The sequence below is a fragment of the Mastomys coucha genome, unplaced genomic scaffold (genome assembly GCF_008632895.1).
Source record: "Mastomys coucha isolate ucsf_1 unplaced genomic scaffold, UCSF_Mcou_1 pScaffold14, whole genome shotgun sequence".
Lineage (NCBI taxonomy): Eukaryota > Metazoa > Chordata > Mammalia > Rodentia > Muridae > Mastomys > Mastomys coucha.
In genome coordinates, this window is record NW_022196896.1 from 73,489,179 (window position 1) to 73,511,689 (window position 22,511).

The window sequence follows — 22,511 nt, forward strand, 5'->3', positions numbered from 1 at the left end:
CCAACACAATTGGAAACTATTGACAAATGAATGGTCCAACACATACATGCAGCAACCTCAAATACCACACACATAAAGTGTTAGGAATCAACAAGCTGAGAACTCAGGGCTAAAGCCCAAGGCACTGAACAACCCGAGCAAACCGGACAACACCGCAGGAGCCCTGATGCTGCAGGAATTTAGCGGTGCTCCTAGAACAAAAAACTAAAGCTCTCCACTTTTGTTACCATTGCCAGAAGACGCTCTTTGAACCCCGCCCCCTCCTAAAAAGGCCACGGGGTAAATTGGGAGTAGGGCGATTACGTCATCTTGCTAACGTTCCATCACAGTGACAGAAAAGGCAAGGTCTTCAGGAGGAATGGTGTTCACTTCCGCTTCTGGCTGAACCTTCAGAGTCGGGTAAAAGAGGCCGAAGAGAAAACTCTCTGTATCGAATAGCTGCAGCGGCATCTGGGTATAATTTAACTTTGTGCGTGGCTGTTTGGCTTCACTCCCCAAGGGTTTTAATTTGACAGTGCCCAAACTAAAGATGGCGGCGTAGGCGTGGAGCCGACCATAGAGTCTCCGGCCTAGAGAAGCCCAGGCGGACTGCGGGCGGAGAGACAGGGCTTGGCCGTCGGCCTGGGAAGGAAGTTCGTAATCCGGCCGGCGCTCGATGGTTCCTGCGTCTGCGTGAAGATGGTAGAAGAGAGAGTCCGCGTGGTTCGCTGTGGCGGTAGCCGGCTGAACTTCAGGAGAGCCGTGTTCTCTGTGGATTCCAAGTATGCAGTAGGCCGCGGGCCGTCGGGGCTCCGGGCACCGCGGGCCGGGGAGGGGATTGTCCGGCGCAGCGCGGCCCATCGACGGGCTGCTAGGCTGGAGTCCGCGGCGCCGGGCGGCGCGTGTGCCGACCCGGAGCTCCCGGGACCGGCCGGCTTTGCTGCTGCGCCTGTGAGCCTTGCTCCCCGGACTCTACCTGCGGGAAGATTGAGGGGTTACAGGGGCAGGGCGGGTGTCTAGGAGACTAGGAGCCCTCGGTTGGAAAAAGGTCCCTCTGTATGCAGACTGATGCTTACGTATGGAACGTTTTGGATTTCTAAATCATTAGTGATTCATTCAGCCTTTTCCCGGAGAAAAACATTACAACCAGCCTTTCCTTCCCTCTTCTTTTCTTCCTTCCTTTCTTTTTCTTTCTTTTTTCTTTTTCTTTTTGGAGTTTTACATAAAAGCCGATGTTAGATCTGGAGGAGAAAATGCCTATATGCACACAACTTTTACAACGGTGGCTTTCAGTTCGCTGCCTGTCAGCTGGCATTGTTGCGGCTACGTTGTATCATTTAGAAGAGGTGTGTAGTAGGGGTAGTTTGTCAAATCACTCTGAATGTAGAGTTACTTAGTAAAACCCCTTTCTATTTTTGAAAGGTAAAGGTAGTATTTGTGGAGGGTGTACTCTCCCACAAAATACACACTGCCTGTGTGTGTGTGTTAGTTGTTCAGTGCATGCATGATGAAAGGAGCTCTCAACACATACACGTGAAGGGTTTTTGAAAGGTAAATCTTACTTAGCAGTATAGGGGGCTTTAGTTGACATTTTTTTAATGAGTTAAAGGGTTAAAATGGACATAGAGGCGTTGTCACAGTTCTGCCCCTTCAAATTCATCCTTATATTCATTTTCGCCCCCCATTGAACTGTGCCTCACTTTGTCTATTAAATGAGGTGTTTGGCCCATTTCATTTTCCAAGTTTGATAGGATTTTTTTAAAAAGCTTTGGTCAACTGATCTATAACTAGCTGAGCTGACAAAATCAAGACAAGAAATTCTGCTGTGTGGTGAAGAGTAGAAAAGTCAGTAGTAGGTGTTTGAGACCCCAGGTGCTTTTCAGGCTTTGTCACTTCATAGTGAGAAAGATGAAGATTGCAGAGGGCTACTATCTGGTGTTATATGTTTTTCTATTGTCGTTAGAAAATACTAGGACCAAAGGAACTTATAAATCAAAATGTTTAATTTGGGGGGTCACAGTTGCAGAGGTTAGAATCCATGTCCTTCGCAGTGGAGAGCATGATGGGGAGGGGTGGCAGGGGGTGAGGGGGTGGGATGTATGGGAGACATCCCTATGCAGAGAGCTGAGACTGGATTAGGCTTTTGAAACCTTCAAGCCTGCCCCCAGTGGCACACCTTCAACTAGAGTCTGCTTTCTAATCCTCCAGGAATAACTGCTCCACTTGGGGACCAAGCATCCAAACTTCTGAGTCTCTGGGGACCATTCCATTCTCATTTTAAACACCCACATTAGGTTAAGCAGAGAAGGTTGTCTATTGGTTGCTCTGTGAATGGCCTCCCTTATAGGTACACAATTGTATCTGAAAGGGTGATGGGTTGGTTTGCTTTGTTTTTTGTTTTCACTTAGTGTTTTTGAAGTTTGGACCTAAGACCTTGCACATACTAGACAAGCACTCTACCACTGAGATCTGCTTCCGAGCACCTGTTCCACCTAAATGTGGGCACCCACTCTTGTATTTATTTTCATTGGAGAGGAACGGGGTCTCACTGAGTTGCTCAGGTTGGTTTTGAACTCACTCTGTAGTCTAGGAAGCCTGTGATGCTCCTGCCTCAGCTTCATAAGTGGATGGAGTTATAGTCCTGTGTCATCAGGCCCAACTTAGAGAAATGTGTTTATATCGAACAGATTGCTTTGGTATGGTTAGCAGTGGTGTGTGATGTGGAAAATAGGATAGGAAGGGAGCTTATCCAGTTCATTTTTGTTGTTGTTGTTGTTGTTTTGGTTTTTTTGTATCTTTATTTGAGGAGATTTGAGGTCGAGTTTTGTAGAGTTAACTTAATATGAATATAAAATCTAACTGTGTCAATCACTCATGGAAGCTAAGAACTCCTTAGGAATGGTCCAGACTACAGATTTTAGCCTCTTAACTAAAGTACTTAGTCGGGATCATGGGTCTAGTCATGAAGAATGCCAAACACTACTACAGGTGCTTTGTAGTGATTGCTTTCTTGAGCTTATTACACACAGAACCACCTCTTGGCCAATATATCTTAGACATACCATCAATTATAAACCACAATCTGGCTTCAAAGATGTGTGGAGATAAGCAACCCTAGATTTAATAAAGCAGGCTGTAGCAGTCTTATGTAGCAGGCATCATATTTCTTAGGGTAAAGTCATGTGTGGGCTGCTTTGGCAGCACAGAGGATAATCTGGCTGGGTTCTCAATGGTTTGAGCCTTCCATGGGGAGAAAAGTGTGACATATAATTGGCACAGAGCAAATTTCTTTTCTGAACTTTTCTTATGATAAATTCTATTACGAATGTAACCACTTTGGATAATGAAGGAGCATCAGGGTTGTGGGGAAAAGCCACAACTATAAGACGATATAAACAAAATTAGTACTTTAACAGTTAGAAAGAAGATGAATATGCATACAAGAGAAACCAGGACTTCCCCATTCAGAGCAGAACCTTTTACTCAGCGTTTGTGTTTGCATGTTGTTATCTTTAAAACAGTCCATAAAAAGATTATGCTATCTGCATAACAGGTGAGACATGGGTCTCTCTCTTCTGCAGGTATATCTTCTGTGTCTCGGGAGACTTTGTGAAGGTCTACAGCACAGCCACAGAAGAGTGTGTGCACATTCTGCATGGGCACACACATCTGGTGTCTGGAATCCTCATCAACCCCAACAACCATCTGCAGGTACCAGCTTGGAATTGAACATGCTTGCATTTTTACTGTTTACAGAAACAATTAGGTTAAATTTGCCGTGGGCACTTTATAGATTATGACCAGAGAATAAGCTGTAGGTTCTCCTCTTCAGGGTTTTTTTTTTTTTTTAAGTTTTCTGAGAGTGGAAAGAGGACCACAGCCTAAACCTCCACTGCCATGGGATATTCCGTGAACCATTTCAACTGCATGATGCTAATAGCTGTTACCTGATAAGGTTGTTTTTATCTATATGAGGTTCTGAAATATAGGTGCAATTAAATGGATTCTTTTTTTTTTTTTTAAGTTTTTCGAGACAGGGTTTCTCTGTGTAGCCCTGGCTGTCCTGGAACTCACTCTGTAGACCAGGCTGGCCTCGAACTCAGAAATCCACCTGCCTCTGCCTCCCAAGTGCTGGGATTAAAGGCATGCGCCACCACTGCCCGGCAGTTAAGTGGATTCTTGATTATTGGGTCCCCATATAGCACTGGCATTGTAACTATCCAAACTCGTGCCCTTAAGTTACAATTTTTAAAAAATTAAATTTATTTCAACATTTTGCTCTTGCTATAAGTTTTAACAAGTTCCTATTTTCTCTGTTAGTCATAGCAACATGGAGGCTATTGCTTGGTTTTGAAAAGATTTACATTGCCACCCATGACCGTGCCATAAAGGACATGGGGCATAAAATAACACTCATGTTTTCCTCTCCAAAGTTCTCCAAGATCTGCTCTTAAAAATTATCTGTATGATCCAGTTATATTTTTTATTCCTATATCACATATTTATCCTTTGCAGGCTTTTAATGAAAAAAAGTGTTCAGTTAAAATCAGATTTATTAAGTATGTGTTACTAACCTTTGCTCTGGTAGACAAAAAATTATACATACACATTGTATAAGTTTTCCCTTAAAGTCAGAGGTATTTTTAAAATATTTTATTAATTTCTTGAGAATTTTATACATTATATTTGATCATATGCACCCCTCTCCCTAAATCTGTATGATTCTTGGATAAAATACCTGACTTTATTTTCTACCTAAGATAATTATTTTGCTTGAGGAGATAATATTGTTTTACTCAAATACTTTTTTATTTTTAATCTGTGAATGCATGACTCAGTTCACAAAAAAATGTCAATATGGCCCTTTTTTTCAAATTAAAATTATTTATAAACCTTATAAATATTTTCTCATAAAAAATCTGTGAAACCGAAGTAAAGCTAAGCATATTTAATAGATATAATTCTATGTGTTGTTAAGATCTGTGCTCACCAAGAATGATCCACGACTAGTGTTCTAGCACTGTCAAGCCATCTGTAGTGATGTACAGCAAAGGCAGAGTCCTGGAACTTAAACAGCTCCATGGAGTTGCCATAGAGTCTCAGTGTGCAAGAATCCCTACTGTGTTTTTTTAAAGTATTGGTTCTTCATGGGTTGGGTTTAAACAGAGGAGTGTTCTTGTCATTTCAGGAACTTTTTTAATGCAGGGTTAGATGAATGCAGTGACATCAATGAAAAAGAATTGGGCTTTCAATAAACGAGAGCGAATTCTTGTGTGCTCCTCACTAAGCTCCATACTATATCTCACTGCAGAGTAGAATGTTGATTCCACCTCCTTCATTTCTATATAAAAGCTGAAATTGTTAGACTGTTTTAGATGATTTTGCAGAAACCGCAGGTTGGTTTCCTTTATTTCAAATACTTGGGCAGAAAGTGTTTCATGTTTGGGGAAATGTTTGCTTTACTGTACAATCTGAATCTGATACTTTTTGAGTATCATGTTGGAGCTCACAAAGCTTTGCATTTAAATTTTAAATAGAGATATTCAACTTTTATAAATTTGATTACCTCTTCTACGCCAACAATGAGATAATGCACAACAAACAGGACCCTGTCCTTTCTGCTTGTCATTATTCATTTGGTATCAATGGAATCGTGTTTAATCGTGTTGAATCGTGTTTAATCGGTCTTGTACTGTTTTCCCCTTTTAGCTCTACTCTTGTTCCTTTGATGGCACAATTAAGCTGTGGGACTATCTCGATGGCATTTTGATAAAGGTATGTGTATTGCTCTTTAGTTCTCTTCTGTAAAGCCTAATCTTTAAGAGACTTCCTGAACAAGTTAAGAAGCCTAACATTTTTTTTTAAATGCATAATTTGAGCTATATAAAAATTTCAAGGTCCTACCATAAAAAGAAGACTGATAAAAGCACTGAGAGAAAGTATTTTACACACCAAAAAGAAATAACTATTTAGGCCAACAGGATGGGAGCTAAGTAAGCATGGGCACTGAAGGTGCAGCTCAGTGCTGGAGTGTGCGGGTCCGGCCCTGGCTTCTGTCCCAGCATTTTCAGGGAGGAAATGGAGAGTGAAAGTAAGCTAGGAATTGACATAACAGAAAAAGAAAAACCAGTTACCATGATGAGGTGATTCATCCTATTAATTTTAGCAGCATAAATCTAAACAAATAGAGTGATTTTCCCCCTTGCTAAAATATACATTGAGTACAGTAATGAGTACAATTTAGACAGATTTTTATATGTGCAGTTGATGAGAGGAAAACAAAAATTACTGTACTTTTTTCTATAAGAATTTATATCTTTGAAATAATCTTGTTATATTTAAATTTGAAATCTTGTTATGTAGTCCTTAAATTATCGTGGGAAAAATCTATATAACCTGATGTGAGATAAAATTATTATAGGTTGCAGTTATTGAAAAGCCAGGAAGGTATATAAAAGACAAATCATCTAATAGTGTAGATGGCCTCTATAGACAGGGACTCTCTTGAGGTAGGAAACATCAGTAAGAAAACCTTAAATTGCCCCATGAGTTCTATGTTCTGCTGGAGGAACCAGATACTGCATGGAATGACTCATTATCTCTTTCAGACTTTCACTGTTGGACCTAAACTCCATGCCCTCTTTATTCCTCCCCACTCCGAAGATTCCGTCTTCCTTACAATAAGTAAAGAAGAGCCAGGTATAACATAATGCGCTTAATTTGTTTTTGTGGGACATCAAATGGATCTTTACAGTTTCTCAAAATTACAAGGGTCTTGATACTAGTTTTAATGTCAAGCTAGCAGTTTTTGAGTTGGCATGTAAATTACTATCATTATACTTGGTGAGGACTTTAGTTCTGAGATATTCAGTGTTTAATGTTTACCACAGGAGGGGAGACGGGGGATGGGGTAGAATAGTGGACTCAGAGTTCAGTGTTAAAGCCAGGCAAGAATTTGTTTTTCTGCTGAATTTTAATATGTTATTCTTATATTTTTCACTGGGAGCCTAACCTTTAATGGGTGAGCCACCTCTCCTTCCCTTAATAGTAAGCATTATAGCCCTTTTATTTATTGATCTTGATTTATACCAAATAATATAGATTAAAAATTGATATAACCAGTAGTGCAGCTGAATTATTACTCTGTTCACTAGCATCGAAACTATCGCATATCAAGACTCCTGGAATGTTTACAACATTGTCAGTAATTACAGATAGTTTTTCCCCATCATAGAACTTGTTGTAACAGGATACCAACACGAAGTTAACCAAAGAAAATTTTTAATGCTGGGATTCAAAAGCACTATTCCCCATAACATACAGTTATAGTAGAATTAAAAGTTCAAAGACGCTTTAATATAGTAACTATAGACAGCTGAACTGCCCAAGATTTAATCCTTTATATAAAAGTATAAAAGCACATGCAAATCTTTAGTATGAAAATTGCTTTCATTTTTTCCTAAATGGTATAACTATATGTACACCAAAGAATTGCTTTAGAATCACATATGGTTGAATATTAGTAACCTTTGACTTGTGTGCCTATTTTATGCTCGTTTGTCAGTGTTTTATATAATAAGCCATGGATGGCTAACTTACATACATGCAGGTACATACAGTTATGTATGTAGAGCCAAGAAGCCCTCTCCACATGCCTTCCTTTATCTCTCCACTTAATTTTTGAGACATATTCTCTCTCTCCGCCTGTAGCTTGGTGATTGAGCTAAACTAGCTGCCCCCAAGTCCCAGGGATCCTCCTGTCTGGACACCTGTTGTGCTGGCTTTTGAAATTAGAGCAAACTCCAGTTACAAAAGAAGCAAACTCAAGTTTTCATGAGTTCATGGAAGCACTAATGAACGATCTCCCTAGCCACAGTTCAGAAAGCTCTCATGTGGCTTCATTCTTCTGGTTGCTTAATTCACCAATAATATATTCATTTTTCAGTCCCATTTTGTCTTTATTTATTGGGATTCTTTTTTTTTTTTTAAGATTTATTTATTATTAGTCTAAGTACACTGTTGCTGTCTTCAGACACACCAGAAGAGGGCATCAAATCTCATTATGGGTGGTTGTGAGCCACCATGTGGTTGCTGGGATTTGAACTCAGGACCTTCGGAAGAGCAGTCAGTGCTCTTAACCGCTGAGCTATCTCTCCAGCCCCTATTGGGATTTTTTTTAAAGACAATTCTTTATAATAGTTTTATAGTTTTGCCTGTCCTGGAACTCAGTATGTAGATCACACTGACTTCAGACCCACAGAGAACTTCCTGCCTCTGCCTCTGCCTCACCCTTCAAACCTGACCCTGCTGGGATTAGAGGTGTGTGCCCACATAGACCCACTTTAAACTGCAAATGAGTACTTTGGAACATAAAACACTCCTGTGTAAGTTTTCAGTTTCTACAGAGAGCCAGGAGTGTCCAGGAGTTACGGATTTAGACTCCAGTCATATGAAGAGATCAGGGACTGGAGTAATGGCTCAGCAGTTAAGAGCACCTGCTGCGCTTTCTGAGGGCCTGCATTTGCTTTCCTTCATCGTGTGGTACATTTTGTTCAAAATGTCCTATAGTTGCAGTCTTGGCATTTAAGTGTGTTAACTGTTTCAAAAGACTAGGTGTATGTGCTTTAGAGAAACTTTGTAATAAATGACTTCCTCTGGCCAGACATATTTCAGCTGGTATCAGTGAAACTGCCCAAATCAACATGCCGGGACGTGGAAGCTAAGGAGCTTACCTTTGTTTTGGATTACATAAACAAGTCCCCTAAGTGCATTGCCTTTGGAAATGAGGTAAATTTGTCCTGTTGGTTTCTGTTTATATGTGAAATCTATTCTCTGAAAGGTTTTCCCTCAACACTGATGATCCAGTGCATTAGTGCACTTTTGTTAGTAACTAAAACACTGTGACATTGTCTTAGAAAGCATTCCTGGATTATGGTATGCACGTTTTTAGAACCATCCTTATGTCATGCATTCTGTCCTTTGCTCTTTTACAATTTTCCCCGAAATAACAATATCTGGTATTTGTACTTTTTTCTTTCCCTGTTTCATGTAAAACACTGACATTGTTCCACTTTAGGAAATTCAGGTATCACAGAAAATATGAGGAAAGAAAATGTTGAGTCTCACCAGTGACAATATTTAAAGGCTTTTATAGACTTTTTCTTGATCACATTGAAGACAGCAGTTCCCAAAAGAAGTAGAATCAGAAATATTTTCATTTTTTTTTCTCTTTTCAACTTAATATTGCAGCGCACATGAATCCTAACATGTTTTTGACTGATACTTGGTGGCATTTGTACCAGTATTTTGCTACCTGTTCATGCCTTATTATTTTAAAGTCAAGTGCCACCAGAAAACCTATTGCATTAGCCTTGGGGTTTTTTCAGTCATTGTATCATTCTTCAGGACAGGGTTAGTTCCTCAGAGTAGAGAAGATGGATGGCTCCATCAGTGTCACTGTCAGACTCAGTCTTACTGATTACCACAGAGGGTAAAATCATAGTTAGAATCCACTTCACCTCCACCAGGATTACTAATGGTGTCAAGATGAGGAGCAAAGTTAAATTCCCTGGGCCTGGAGAGACAGAACATGATAGCAAATGCTATGTGTAGGAGTAATGACTGCTTCCCATAGCCCTGAAACAAGCTGATAACCCAGTCAACCAGCCAAACAACAGAAATTTAGTGGATTTACTCAGCTGAGTGTAGCGCAACAATGAGAAGAAATTAACAATACACCTAAGTGTGTAGGCAGATTTCAAAAGGTTGTGTTGAGCTACAGTTGTAATGTACAGACTGAAATAAGCTGTGATGATACAGTGGCAGTTGCTGGTGTGACTGGGGCATTGAGGAGTGACTAGATAGGGAGTGCACATTCTTGGGATGAAGGAAATGTTTCTAGGTCTGGATTTTGGCAACAGTTATGTAGATATAGCCAAACATGGCCTGGTATTGTATGTATGCCTAATGGGAAAATATGTAAACCACTACACTTAAAGGTATAGTTGCACAGTTTAGGGTTTAATTCTAAAGGTAAAATTTATCTTTTCCATGGCCAAAGTACAGCAAGCCATTTGGTAGTAATACAATCTTGCGATATTTCTTTTCTTTTTTTTTTTTTTTAATGTTACCTTCTGCTTAAATCACCAGGGAGAATATGTTGCTGCAGTCCGGGACTTTTATTTATCTGTTTATTTTTTCAAAAAGAAAAAAACATGCAAGTAAGAATTCCCTTTTCTTGGCTTTGCTGTGTTTGCTGGAGCAGTTGTTACAGTGTTGTCCGAACCTGTTTCTAGTGCCTTGTTTCAGAAAGTGGGGCCATCCTATAGAGGTTCACACAATCTAATGCGTGATGGTAGGGGTCTTCTCTATCCCCAGACCTCATACATACAATACAGTCAACTGTGTACTTGGTGTAAAAAATGGATTTAGATTGATAAAGCTTGACCTGGTGATTCTCATTGACTATAGCAACCAATATAGGCATTAGGATGCTGGGGCCTTGCTCCAGTTTATTTTCTATTGCTATGTTAGATACCATGACCAAAAGCAGCTTGGGGAGAAAAGCGTTTATTTGGCTAACATCTCAATCTCATAGTCTGTCATAAAGGGAAGCTAGAGTAGGATCCCAGGGGAGGACATAAAACAGAGGCCGCGAATGTTGTTTTTGGCTTACTCTCTATGCCTCCTCACTCAACTGCTTTTGTATAACTCCCAGACCCAGCTAACTGCCCAGAAATAACATCACTCTAGTGGGCTAGGCCCTTCCATGCCAGTGTCAGTCAAAAAATGCCCCACACTCTTGACAACAGGCTAATCTGGAGCCATTGTCTCCCTAAGGTTTCTTCCTCCCAGGTTTGGATGAAGTTGACAAAAATCACCAGCATGAACTTGAAACATTTAGTCCATTTCATACATCATGTACTTCAAGTTAATAGGTTTAAATGGAGATGGTAACTGAGTTGCAGGGATGAATGACATGTATATTTAGATAGAAGAAGTGAGAATTGTATAATCCATCTCTTAGACACTGTCATTTTCGCAGCTACCCTTCTGAGATTAGCATTGTTTCGTTTATGGTATACAGGAATCCTCACTTCTTTAGAAGTGGAATATGAACCAACCTAGACATAGCAAATGGATTTATCCCTCTGAATTTGTCCCATTAGGACACATAAAGTCAGTTGTTTCAGTTCGAATTTACTAAGCATGGTCATAAGCTTAATACTAAAATTTTGGTTCAGAGAGAAATTTTTACAGGCCAGCAAAAGGTACTAAAAGGACTGTCTTCATTCCTTAAATCAGGATGCAGGTTCTTGAGATAAGACATGGGCCACATGAAGTTTATACTGTACATTTGTAAATGTTTACCAAACAGAATACTTGATTCATAACCAAGGGAAACTTGTTGTTTTTCTTGTTCCTAGTTTTACTTTACCATCAACAAATAACAAGAAGAATGCAAAGAACAAGTTCATGTGTGTAGCCTGCCACCCAAAGGAAGATTGCATCGCCTCTGGTCACATGGACGGCAAAATCCGACTTTGGTCAGTGAACTCCAGAAAATGTGGGATCACGTGTAGATTGCTTCACACTCATCCTCAGGGCAGCACTATCCCTAGGTCCAAAAAGAGAGTGTGGACCACCGCTGCTGCAGAAGGACTGACTCTGCTGCCGCCTTCCATTTCCTGGCATTGTGCTCTCCCACCATACTGCCGTGTGGGATTCCTAACCTTATCTTCTGGAGAAAGAAGCACTGCATGTCAACTGGAACCGTTTCACTGAAGAGAGCCTTATTCTCAGCCTTGAGCTAAAGCAGGAACCTGGGACAGTGCGGAGTATCTAGTGGGTGGTGCCGTGAGTGCCAGGATAACTGTACTTGTGCAGGTTCATCAAAGTATTTTTAAATATTGATGCCAGAACACTTGGGACTGGTTTATTGGATTTAGCATGCCGTTGTTTCCTATTTGGCACCTGAGGTTAGGAGTTTGTTTTCTAAGCCCAAATGGGATGTCTGCATTCACATAACTTCTCTCAGGAAGACTCTTTTCTGTTTGTCTGTTTGTTTTGTCCAATTCTGATGTGTACTGTATTTTATTTTATTGTCTCAGAAGCCTGGTTGTTTTCGATTCAGACAGAAAGGGAGTGGGTCTGGATGGTAGGGGAGGCGGGGAGTGAAGGGAGGAGAAACTGATCAGGATATGAGGGGAAAAACGTTTTACAAAGTATTTCATTTTCTCCAACAGGAGGAATTTTCACGATGAAAAGAAGTACACATACACGTGTTTGCATTGGCACCACGACATGGTTATGGATTTGGCTTTTACAGTAACGGGTAAGTACCTTTTTTTTTTTTAAATGTGATTTTAATATTTTCAACTGCTAATATTCAACAGAATTAATTATTTTAAGATATATTTCATAAGGTATGTCTCCCTTTTCATATCTGATTTTATCAATTTGGATACTGTCTCTGTGTCCTCTAGTTAGTCTGGCTAAGGATTTATCTATCTTGTTGATTTTCTCAAAGAACCAGCTCCTGGCTTTGGTAGGGTTTTTTTGGTTTTTGTTTGTTTTGTATAGTTCTTTTTGTTTCTGTTTGGTTGATTTCAGCACTGAGTTTGATTATTTCCTGCCAACTACTCCTCTTGGGTGTATTTGCTTCTTTTTGTTCTAGAGCTTTCAGGTATGCTGTCAAGCTGCTAGTGTAAGCTGTCTTCAGTTTCTTTTTGGAGGCACTTAGAGCTATGAGTTTTCCCCTTACCAGTGCTTCCATTGTGTTCCATATGTTTTGGTATGGTGTGTCTTCATTTTCATTAAATTCTAAAAAGTCTTTAATTTTTTTTGTTTATTTCTTCCTTGACCAAGTTATCATTGAGTAGGGCATTGTTCAGCTTCCATGTGTATGTGGGCTTTCTATTGTTTTTGTTGTTACTGAAGACTAGCCTCAGTCCATGGTGATCTGATAGGGTGCATGGGATTATTTCATTCTTCTTGTATCTGTTGAGGACTATTTTGTGACTAATTATATGGTCAATTTTGGAGAAGGTACCATGAGATGCTGAGAAGAAGGTATATTCTTTTGATTTAGGATGAAATATTCTATAGATAGCTGTTAAATCCATTTGTTTCATAACTTCTGTTAGTTTCACTGTCTCTCTCTTTAGTTTCTGTTTCCCTGATCTGTCCATTGCTGGGAGTAGGGTGTTGAAGTCTCCCACTATTATTGTGTGGGATGTGATGTGTGCTTTGAGCTTTAGTAAAGTTTCATTTATGAATGTCGGTGCCCCTGCATTTGGAGCATAGAGGTTCAGAATTGAGAGGTCATCTTGGTAGATCATACCTTTGATGAATATGAAGTGTACCTCCTTATTTTTTTTGATCACTTTATGGTGAAAGTCGATTTTATTCGATATTAGAATGGCTACTCCAGCTTGTTTCTTTGTGACCATTTGCTTGGAAAATTGTTTTCCAACCTTTTACTCTGAGGTACCATCTGTCTTTGTCACTGAGGTGTGTTTCCTGTATACAACAAAAGGCTGGGTCCTGTTTACATATCTAGTCTGTTACTCTACATCTTTTTGTTGGGAAATTGATTCCATTGATGTTAGGAGATATTAAGGAAAAGTGATTGTTACTTCCTGCTATTTTTGTTGTTAAAGGTGGAATTATGTTTGTGTGGCTCCTTCTTTTGTTGAAAGATTACATTCTTGCTTCTAGGGGGTAGTTTTGCTCCTTATGTTGATGTTTTCCCTCTATTATCCTTTGAAGGACTGTATTTTTTGAAAGATATTATGTAAATTTGGTTTTGTCATGGAATATCTTGTTTTCTCCATCTATGGTAATTGAGAGTTTTGCTGGGTATAGTAGCCTGGGCTGGCATTTGTGTTCTCTTACTGTCTGTATGACATCAACCCAGGATCTTCTAGCTTTCATAATCTCTGGTGAGAAGTCAGGTGTAATTTTGATAGGCCTGTCTTTATATGTTACTTGACCTTTTTCCCTTTCTGCTTTTAAAATTCTTTGTTTAGTTCATTTGGTGTTTTATTATGTGACAGGAGTAATTTCTGATTCAATCTATTTAGAGTTCTGTAGGCTTCTTGTATGTTCATGGGCATCTCTTTCTTTAGGTTAGGGAAGTTTTCTTCTATAATTTTGTTGAAGATATTTACTGACCCTTTAAGTTGGAAATCTTCAACTCCCAACTTATCTCAATCTCTCTTCTATACCTATTATCTTTAGGTTTTATCTTCTCATTGTGTCCTGGATTTCCTGGATGTTTTGTGTTAGGAGCTTTTTGTTTTTGCATTTTCTTTGACTGTTGTGTCAATGTTTTCTAGGGTATCTTCTGCCCCTGAGATTCTCTCTTCTATCTCTTGTATTCTGTTGGTGATGCTTACATCTATGACTCCTGATCTCTTTCCTAGGTTTTGTATCTCCAGGGTTGTCTCCCTTTGTGATTTCTTTATTGTTTCTATTTCCATTTTTAGATCTTGGATGGTTTTGTTCACTTCCTTTACCTGTTTGTGTTTTTCTATAATTTTTTAAGAGATTTTTGTGTTTGCTCTTTAAGGGCTTCTAGCTGTTTACCTGTGTTCTCCTGTATTTCTTTAAAAGAGTTATTTATGTCCTTCTTAATGCCCTCTATCATCATCATGAGAAGTGATTTTAGATCCAGATCTTGATTTTTCCAATGTGATGGTGTATCCAGGACTTGCTATGGTGGGAGAATTAAGTTCTGAAGGTGCCAAGTAACCTTGGTTTCTGTTGCTTCTGTTCTTAAGCTTGCTTCCCACCATCTGATTATCTCTTGTGCTACCTGCCTTATCTACATCTAACTGGAGCCTGTCCTTCCTGTGATCCCGATTGTGTCAGAACTCCTCAGAGTTCAGCTGTCTCTGGGACCCTGAGATCCTGGGAGTGGAGCTTCCTCTGGGTATTATGGGACTGACTGCAGAGTTTGTGCCCAAGGTCTGCTCAGTAAAACCGGCCCAGACTGGAAGGAACCTGTGCCACTGGTCTGGCAGAGTTCCTGAGTGCCTGGGCCCCACTGGTGCCAGTTACTTCTGGTGTTAGGGCAGATGTTGTATCCTCACCTCTGATCCTATGGTCCTGGGTTTGTTAGAGCACCTGGGAATGGAGCTTCCTCTGGGTGTTGGCTGTTTATTTTAGAGTATGTTTGCACATATTCACCATTAGCTTCAAAGAAGGGTTCTGCTATTTGGTGGTCTTACACCTGGGGCAGTCCTGGTTGTCCACAGCATCTCCTCAGCTTTGGGTTTTCCCCCAATACTGGCTTCAGCCAGTGCCACTTATAAGAACCCCCCCAGACTAGATATCAGCTAGGGGCCTCTTTCATAATTAAAAGAAGTTTAGAAATATCTTGAATTGCCTGGTGGTAATGGCGTACACCTTTAATCCCAGCACTTGGGAGGCAGAGGCAGGTGGATTACTGAGTTCAAGGCCAGCCTGTTCTACAGTGTCAGTTCCAGGACAGCCAAGGCTACACAGAGAAACCCTGTCTCAAAAAAAAAAAAAGAAAAAGAAATATCTTGAATCATACGTTGGAATTTACAACTATAATCCCATTGTTTGGAAGGCTGAGGCAAGAGAATCACTATGAGTTCAGAGCTTTGAAGTGAGACCCTGTCACAAACATTAAGTTAGAGGAATCAAGTTGTTAACACTTTGTTGCTTGTAGCTTCTGCTACCCTGCCTAAGCTCTGGAAACGGGCCATGCTACCAGATTCTCTTGAATCCACAGATAAAAAGCAACACGTATACAAGTTAATCTTAAAATGCCTTTGCTATCTCAATGACTGTTCACTGCTAAACCTCTCCTGCCGCCCCAAGCATAATTGGATAGAGTGGCCATTGGCCACTAAAAACGGAAAACTAACATGGCTGGTTAGCTTTAATCTCCTGCAGCTATTCCTCCTTATCTCTTCCAACTCTCTCAATTCTGCCTGTATCCTCCCATGCAACTCTTAAGTTTTCCTGCCCCATCTCAGTCATTGGTCGCTGGTGTCATCATTGATAGATCAAGAACCAATTGGGAAATAGGACCTTAGCATCAGAACCAACCCCTATATTACAAAGTATGATATACAACTAACATCCAGTCCATCATATTTGTCAACTAGATAAAGTACTCTACCATCATTCCTAACTTAAAAATTATGATTTTATCCCTGGATTGTGTTTATTTAGCCTGTAACACATCTGAAAATCATGTCTTCCACTCTATAACCTCTCTCTCAATGTTAAACAACTTGAGCTTGATTATGAAACTATAATGAGCCTTCAACCCTGTCAGAAATCTGAGAACGACTTAAGCATTGCCTGGGTATAGGAAACAGCACACATAGCTTCCGTGTGCTCTGGATGCTTGTGGGTATCCTTAGCCTAATGAAGCTTTGGACTTGGGGGACAGTGCCTGGTGTCTGCAAGAGTCAGGCTTGAGATAAAAGAGAAAGAAGATGATTTAATCTACAGTGAACAACTGTGGCTTCTGTACCCTCTTTTCACTCACCTCCAAAAAAAATACTGTGTGGTTTTGGGATGCTGGTATATTTATCTGTATGTTTCACATAGTATCTTTGTTCTCTCCTAATCTAATCTACGCTTTCTCTTCATTCCTTTCTATACTGTGGCTTCTGCCCGTCTCATGTCATCTCATGGCAAGGAATGACCATAAGCATATAATAATATACACTATAAACTTTATATTACTAAATCCTATCATCTCTTCCTGACACTGGAATGTTGTAAATAGTCCTTTGTTTTATTTGGACTGATCACAGCTAGCTGATATTATTGAGCCAGAGTTTTGGTGGGTGTTGGTAATAAGTTATTTTCTGTAGTATTCTGGTTTCATTTTACTCGGATGTATACCAAAGTAAGCTTGCTAAGTGCAGTATAGACATTGTTTCCATAATGAATGCCTGGTCACAGTCTGACTGGAGTGGGTCACTGCCTCATTTTGGATGTTTATGTGGGTTTCTCTAATAGTTACTAATGTGGAGGGTATTTTCATACACATGTTGATTACTTGTGTATCTTCTGAGAAATGTCTATTAAGGTTGTCTTGTTCATTCTTCAATTCTACTATTTATGCTTTTGAATTAGTTGAATTCTTTATATTTTATAAATATTAATCTCTTATCTGATTTGTGATTGACAAATATTTAATGTGTAGGTCATCTTTGCTTGGTTTCCTCTGTTGTACAGTAGGGTAGCTATAACAATTACTATTGAAATTATAAGATTTTGATTATTTCATCACAAGGAATAGATAAATGCTCAAGGTGGTAGTTGTTCAAGTTATATGATTTGAGTGTTAAACTATATATGTATGTAAGCATCATATTGTACCCTGTGTGTATGCACAGCTATGTCAATTAAAAGAAAACTAAAACTTAAAGATAATTAATAAAACCAGTTAATGATATGAAGACACTTTTGTAAGTTCCAGAGAGATGACTTAAGTACTGAATGTATTTGTCTTTTTATATGTGTGGTTTGGTTTTGTTTTGTTTTGTTTGTTTTTCCTCAAACTCTGCCATTTTTTATTTCTTTGGCTGCAAAGGCACCAGTCTGCTGAGTGGCGGGCGGGAGTGTGTGCTTGTGGAGTGGCGAGATGGATCAGAGAAGAACAAAGAGTTTCTTCCTCGATTAGGATCTTCCATTGAGCACATCTCTGTCTCACCTGCAGGAGATTTGTTCTGTACTTCTCACTCTGATAACAGTAAGTCTAAACTTCTCATCGTGAGGAGGTGGGTACAGTTAGTCACCAGCTTCTGAATGGGAAGTAAAGGGACCGAAAACTAGATGAAAATAGTAGAAATTTAATGTGTAGTTTTTTCTTTACCCCTTTTCTAGCTTCAGATGCCACCAGATCTATCATTTTCAAAATTGTTTTTATGAAAATATAAAGCTAAATGTGTATGTTTACTGCTGTGCCACTTATATTTTCAAAACCTTTTAAAATGGAAGGTGGGTTTTAAGTGGCTTTCCCACTTTCCTTTCACACAAATGCTGGAATGAATGCTGTAGTGTGCGACGAAGCCTGGGTGCTTGCTGTTCTTCCACCCTGCTCTTCCTTCACCTAGGTCACCGTGTACATGACAATTTGTTCATGAGTACAGTCTATAAAGCATAGACTGGGATACAGGGAGCTCCGATTAGTAGATGTGCTACTCTCGCAAAGAGCCCTGCCCCATTCCTAGCACCTACATCCATCAGCTCACAACCCTTAACTCCAGTTTGGGGAACGTAGCAGCCTTGTGTAGCTCCCACAAGCGCTTGCACTCACATGCACATGCATCTTCATACACACAGGCAGACATGAACACATATAATTTGAAAGAAAGGTTAGTGACTTTAACAGAATCTTATATCCCCATTCATAATTATTCAACTAACTTGTAAACTATAATTTTGATTTCCTAGTAACACTGATTTAATTGAACTTACTGTATTTTCTTGTATTCTGGCACATTAAGTAACATGAAGATCTGATCCTTGTCACCTTAACATTCTGATCTATTCATGTTTAATTATTTTCCTCCCTGTTTTAACAGAGATAACAGTTATTCACCGAAATCTTGATGCATGTGCAGTAATTCAAGGCCTAGTAAAAGGTACTGTAGACTCAAGTGGATAGGGGACCCTGCATCTGACGAGTGGCCGCTGCTCTTCAACCACTGTCTGTTGCTTCTTTTGCAGATAGGAGTGTATCTACTGGTTTGATGGTTGACCCAAGAACCAAAGCTTTAGTTTTGAATGGAAAGCCTGGTCACCTGCAGTTTTATTCTCTCCAGGGTGATAAGCAGTTATATAATGTAAGATTTTAATCCATAAACTAAGCTTTAAAACAAGTGAAAGTTCTCTAAAGTACTACTGGGGTTGTGTGGTTTATTTGGAAGCTCTTAATACTGTGTATTTGTACTTGAACACAGCTGATGCGGTCTGAAATTACTTTAATGCAGTTGATGCTCTGAGCACACATGTGCTCTGAGTCACAATGATAAAGGAATGAGCTTGTGTGGATTGACATTACAAATCTGGGTCTGTTGAGTGATAAACTGTCCAACATGCAAACTTAAAGTTTAGTGTAGATTAAACAAGAATACTTTAGTATTCTTGCAATAAAATGCAGTCCCTTTTCTTGTGCCCCTGCATTGCTCTTTATATATGACTGTCATGGTAGCTAACTTTTTCTTTCCATACCCTATAAACTTGAAAGAAGTCAATACCTCCCCCTCCCCCCCACACACACATTTACTAAAAGAGCACTTAGTACACTTAATATGGTTGGGCATCTCTAATCTCAAAATCTAGTCTTTTTTATTTGTTTGGTTTTTTGACAGGATTTCTCTGTGTAGCCCTGACTGTCCTGGAACTTACTCCATAGAGTAGGCTTGCCTTGAACTCAGAGATCCACCTGCCTTTGTGCTGGAATTAAAAGCATGCACTGCTACCACCTGGCCAAAATCCAAAGTCTTAAGTGTTCCTGAGTCTAAAAATTTTGAGCACCTCTCTGACACCACAAGAGGAAAATCCATGTCTAACTCCATGTGAAGACATATCATAGCACTATGCTAAAACTAGTAGATAAAATCACATATAGGCTGGCTATGTGTACACTTGGGTCCTAGTCCCAGAATATCTCTTACATCTTTGTGAACATTGTCAATATCAAAAGATATCTGGGACATTTTGGATCTGCAGCTTTTCGTATGAGGGCTCCTCAATCAATAGTAACCACTTTATATTCTTACCAAACACAAGGAAACCCATTTTAAGGGACTAAGGGATCAGTCATAAATAAAAAGAAAAAAGACTAGAACGCTAGTCTTCTTGGACCAGTGCTTATCTCTTTTATTTTTATTTTTTGCTCTTTGAAGTAATAGATAATTTAGTCCTGAGGTTTTCTATAAAGCTTTTCTTAGAGAAAAATATGACTGGAAATAAAGGATACTTGATACTTACATTAATAACACTTTGGACTTTTTAACCTTGTCAGCTAGATATCATACAGCAAGAGTACATCAATGATGAAGGTCTAACCCAAATTGAACTAACGAAGGCTGCCTTTGGCTGCTCTGGTTCTTGGTTGGCAACAGTTGAACAACGGCAAGAAAATGAAAATGAGCTCGAGCTGCAAATGAAACTGTGGAGCTATAGCAAGAAAACCCAAGGGTAATCCTATTGTATGGCCACCTCATTTGAGTTTCTATTTTATAGTTAAAACTGTCTGTATTTCTGTTGTTGCATTTTGACACATACAGAAATGGAGCTTGTGGTATCATTCTAATAATAAAGCTTTATTTTAGCTTTCTGTTTTGAGAAAGCATTGATAGGTCTTGCCATGTCATCACATAAAAAGATGAGAAACATGAGAAAGAATTGTAACCCCACAACATAACACGTTTCAAGGCAAATCCAGAATTAGAATCCAAATGTGCCCTAGTTCTTCCACCACTGTCAAGGGAAAGTATAGACATGTGTCTCATGTTCAGGTAAATAACCCACTGCTCTTTTGAAGAACTGTTCATTGAGTCTTTGTGCCAGGTTTTTATTTTGTTTTGATTTTGAGGCAGGGACTATCTGTATAGCCCTGGCTATTCTGGAACTTGCTATCTAGACCAAGCTCGTTCAAATTCAGATTTGCCAGTCTCTGCCTCCCAAATGCTAGGATTCATGGCATGCACCTGGCTTGATAAATTTCTAGAGAATATTGTAATCTAAGGTATTGCAGGATATTTGATCACACTGTGAATCTCAAGATTGTGTTATTTACTGAGAAAAACCTGTTTCTGGTTGTAGTTGTACTGACTAGTTGTAATACTAGTCAGTAGGTTCCACTTTTATCACATATCTTTATATCCCTCCTGCTGGAGTACAGACAGGCCCTAGCACACACCTCTAATCCCAAGCAGTAGAGGTAAAGTTAGTTTGTAGAAGAAAGCACCCATCCATGATAGGATATGCTGATCTCTCAAGAGAAGAGAGAGGAAAGGGAAGCTACTTAAGAAAGCAGTGCAGAGAAGGAGAGAAAAGAGGTAGAAGGCAGTTTTACTGGGACAATTGTACAGAGCTAGGGTTGCTGAGAGAGATCTGCTAGACACAGGTGAAGACAGATCAGCCAGAGAATGAGAAGCCAAAAGATTAGAACAGATTGCTAGAGTTAGTTTGAAGCCAAGCAGAACAAAGAGTCAAGAGGCCAAGAAAGAAGCCAGATTGAATCAGTCAGCTTGGAGAGGAGTTTTGAACCAGAACAGCTGGGGTAAACCAGCCAGGCAGAGTTCAAAAAGAAATAGGAAGGGTGAACTTACTTAACAGTAAGTTTCAGAGACTGATAACATTCTAGGCCTGGGTAAGAGGCTAGAAGCTTTCACAACTAGGCCTAGGTTAGCAGACTAAGCAGTACGAAAATTACATCAGGGAATAAAACATACATTTACACTAAGCCTTTGCCCCACATTTCACAGATGAGAAAAGAAACCCATTGCTAATGGTCCTCTTTCTTATAACATGATCTTAACATGGAAATACTTTGTATGATGTTCTTATACTCTAAGGACATAGATTGTTGATGAGGGGACAGTTTGAATGGGTCATTTTTATTTTGTGTTTTCACAATATAAATGGAGCCATTCTTATCACAGCCATTCTTTTTCTCTGTTTTTCTTTTGTCTGTTTTTAGAAGAAGCCAGACCTCTATGTTCTGTGTATTTATCCTACAGAGTCGAGAACAGTAGGCCTTCAGCTATGATTTGCTTTATAGTCATTTTTCCCATTGAGCTGTATATAATATATAATGCTCTGTATTTGAGTCACCCCAGGTGATGTTAGAACTTGTCTTGAGACTGTTAGAGTGTGGAAATTTGTCATTTGGGGTAATAATCTATCAGTTGCCCATTTTGAAGATATTGCATGATGTGCAGAGTGTTAGCATACCATATCTTTTCTGAGAACTTGTGGTTTTCTTTCAACTAGGTTTGTTCTTAACACAAAGATCACCATGCCACATGATGACCACATCACAGCTCTCTGTTTCAATAATGCAGAAAACTATGAAAAACCCATACTGGTCACAGCTAGCAGAGATGGCCACTTCAAAGTGTGGATATTAACAGATGACTCTGACATATACAGTAAGTTCACTTAGATTGTGTTGAAAAATTACAACTTTAAGAAGTGATATATTTATGTCCTTTTTGAGAAGGTGTTTTCCGCTTTGTTAAATTCTATAAACTGTTGCTTAATTTCAACAACTATTTTTCATTTTAAATTTTTACATATCTTTCCACCAGAATCTGTGCTTTGGGGAAGTGGGTGGGCATTTTGTGTCTGCTTGGTGCAGCTTAAAGGGCTCGTGCCACTAGGTCTCTTCTCCACTAGAGGGAGCTCAAGGTCTCCGGGAAGGGTAAAAATGCTAGTCAGTAGCTTCCACTTTTAACTTAGTTGTGGGGAATCTGGAATTTTGTTATGTTTTGTCTTCTTCGTTTAACCTTTTCTGCTAATAA

The 22,511-nt window shown here is 39.4% G+C and overlaps 1 protein-coding gene across 1 annotated transcript in view; it reads left to right on the forward strand.

Annotated features, from left to right (window-relative positions):
• The first annotated feature begins 337 nt into the window (after window positions 1–337).
• Window positions 338–22,511, forward strand: part of Wdr75 (WD repeat domain 75) — a 28,616-nt gene continuing 6,442 nt past the window's right edge. The window contains exons 1-13 of the mRNA XM_031367389.1: window positions 338–761; window positions 3,561–3,690; window positions 5,689–5,754; window positions 6,588–6,678; window positions 8,642–8,766; window positions 10,129–10,199; window positions 11,406–11,525; window positions 12,225–12,313; window positions 17,567–17,725; window positions 18,561–18,620; window positions 18,706–18,821; window positions 20,006–20,181; window positions 21,982–22,139. Of these exons, the coding sequence (XP_031223249.1) occupies window positions 679–761; window positions 3,561–3,690; window positions 5,689–5,754; window positions 6,588–6,678; window positions 8,642–8,766; window positions 10,129–10,199; window positions 11,406–11,525; window positions 12,225–12,313; window positions 17,567–17,725; window positions 18,561–18,620; window positions 18,706–18,821; window positions 20,006–20,181; window positions 21,982–22,139 (1,444 nt within the window). The 5' untranslated portion in view covers window positions 338–678. The remainder of the gene's footprint in view (window positions 762–3,560; window positions 3,691–5,688; window positions 5,755–6,587; window positions 6,679–8,641; window positions 8,767–10,128; window positions 10,200–11,405; window positions 11,526–12,224; window positions 12,314–17,566; window positions 17,726–18,560; window positions 18,621–18,705; window positions 18,822–20,005; window positions 20,182–21,981; window positions 22,140–22,511) is intronic.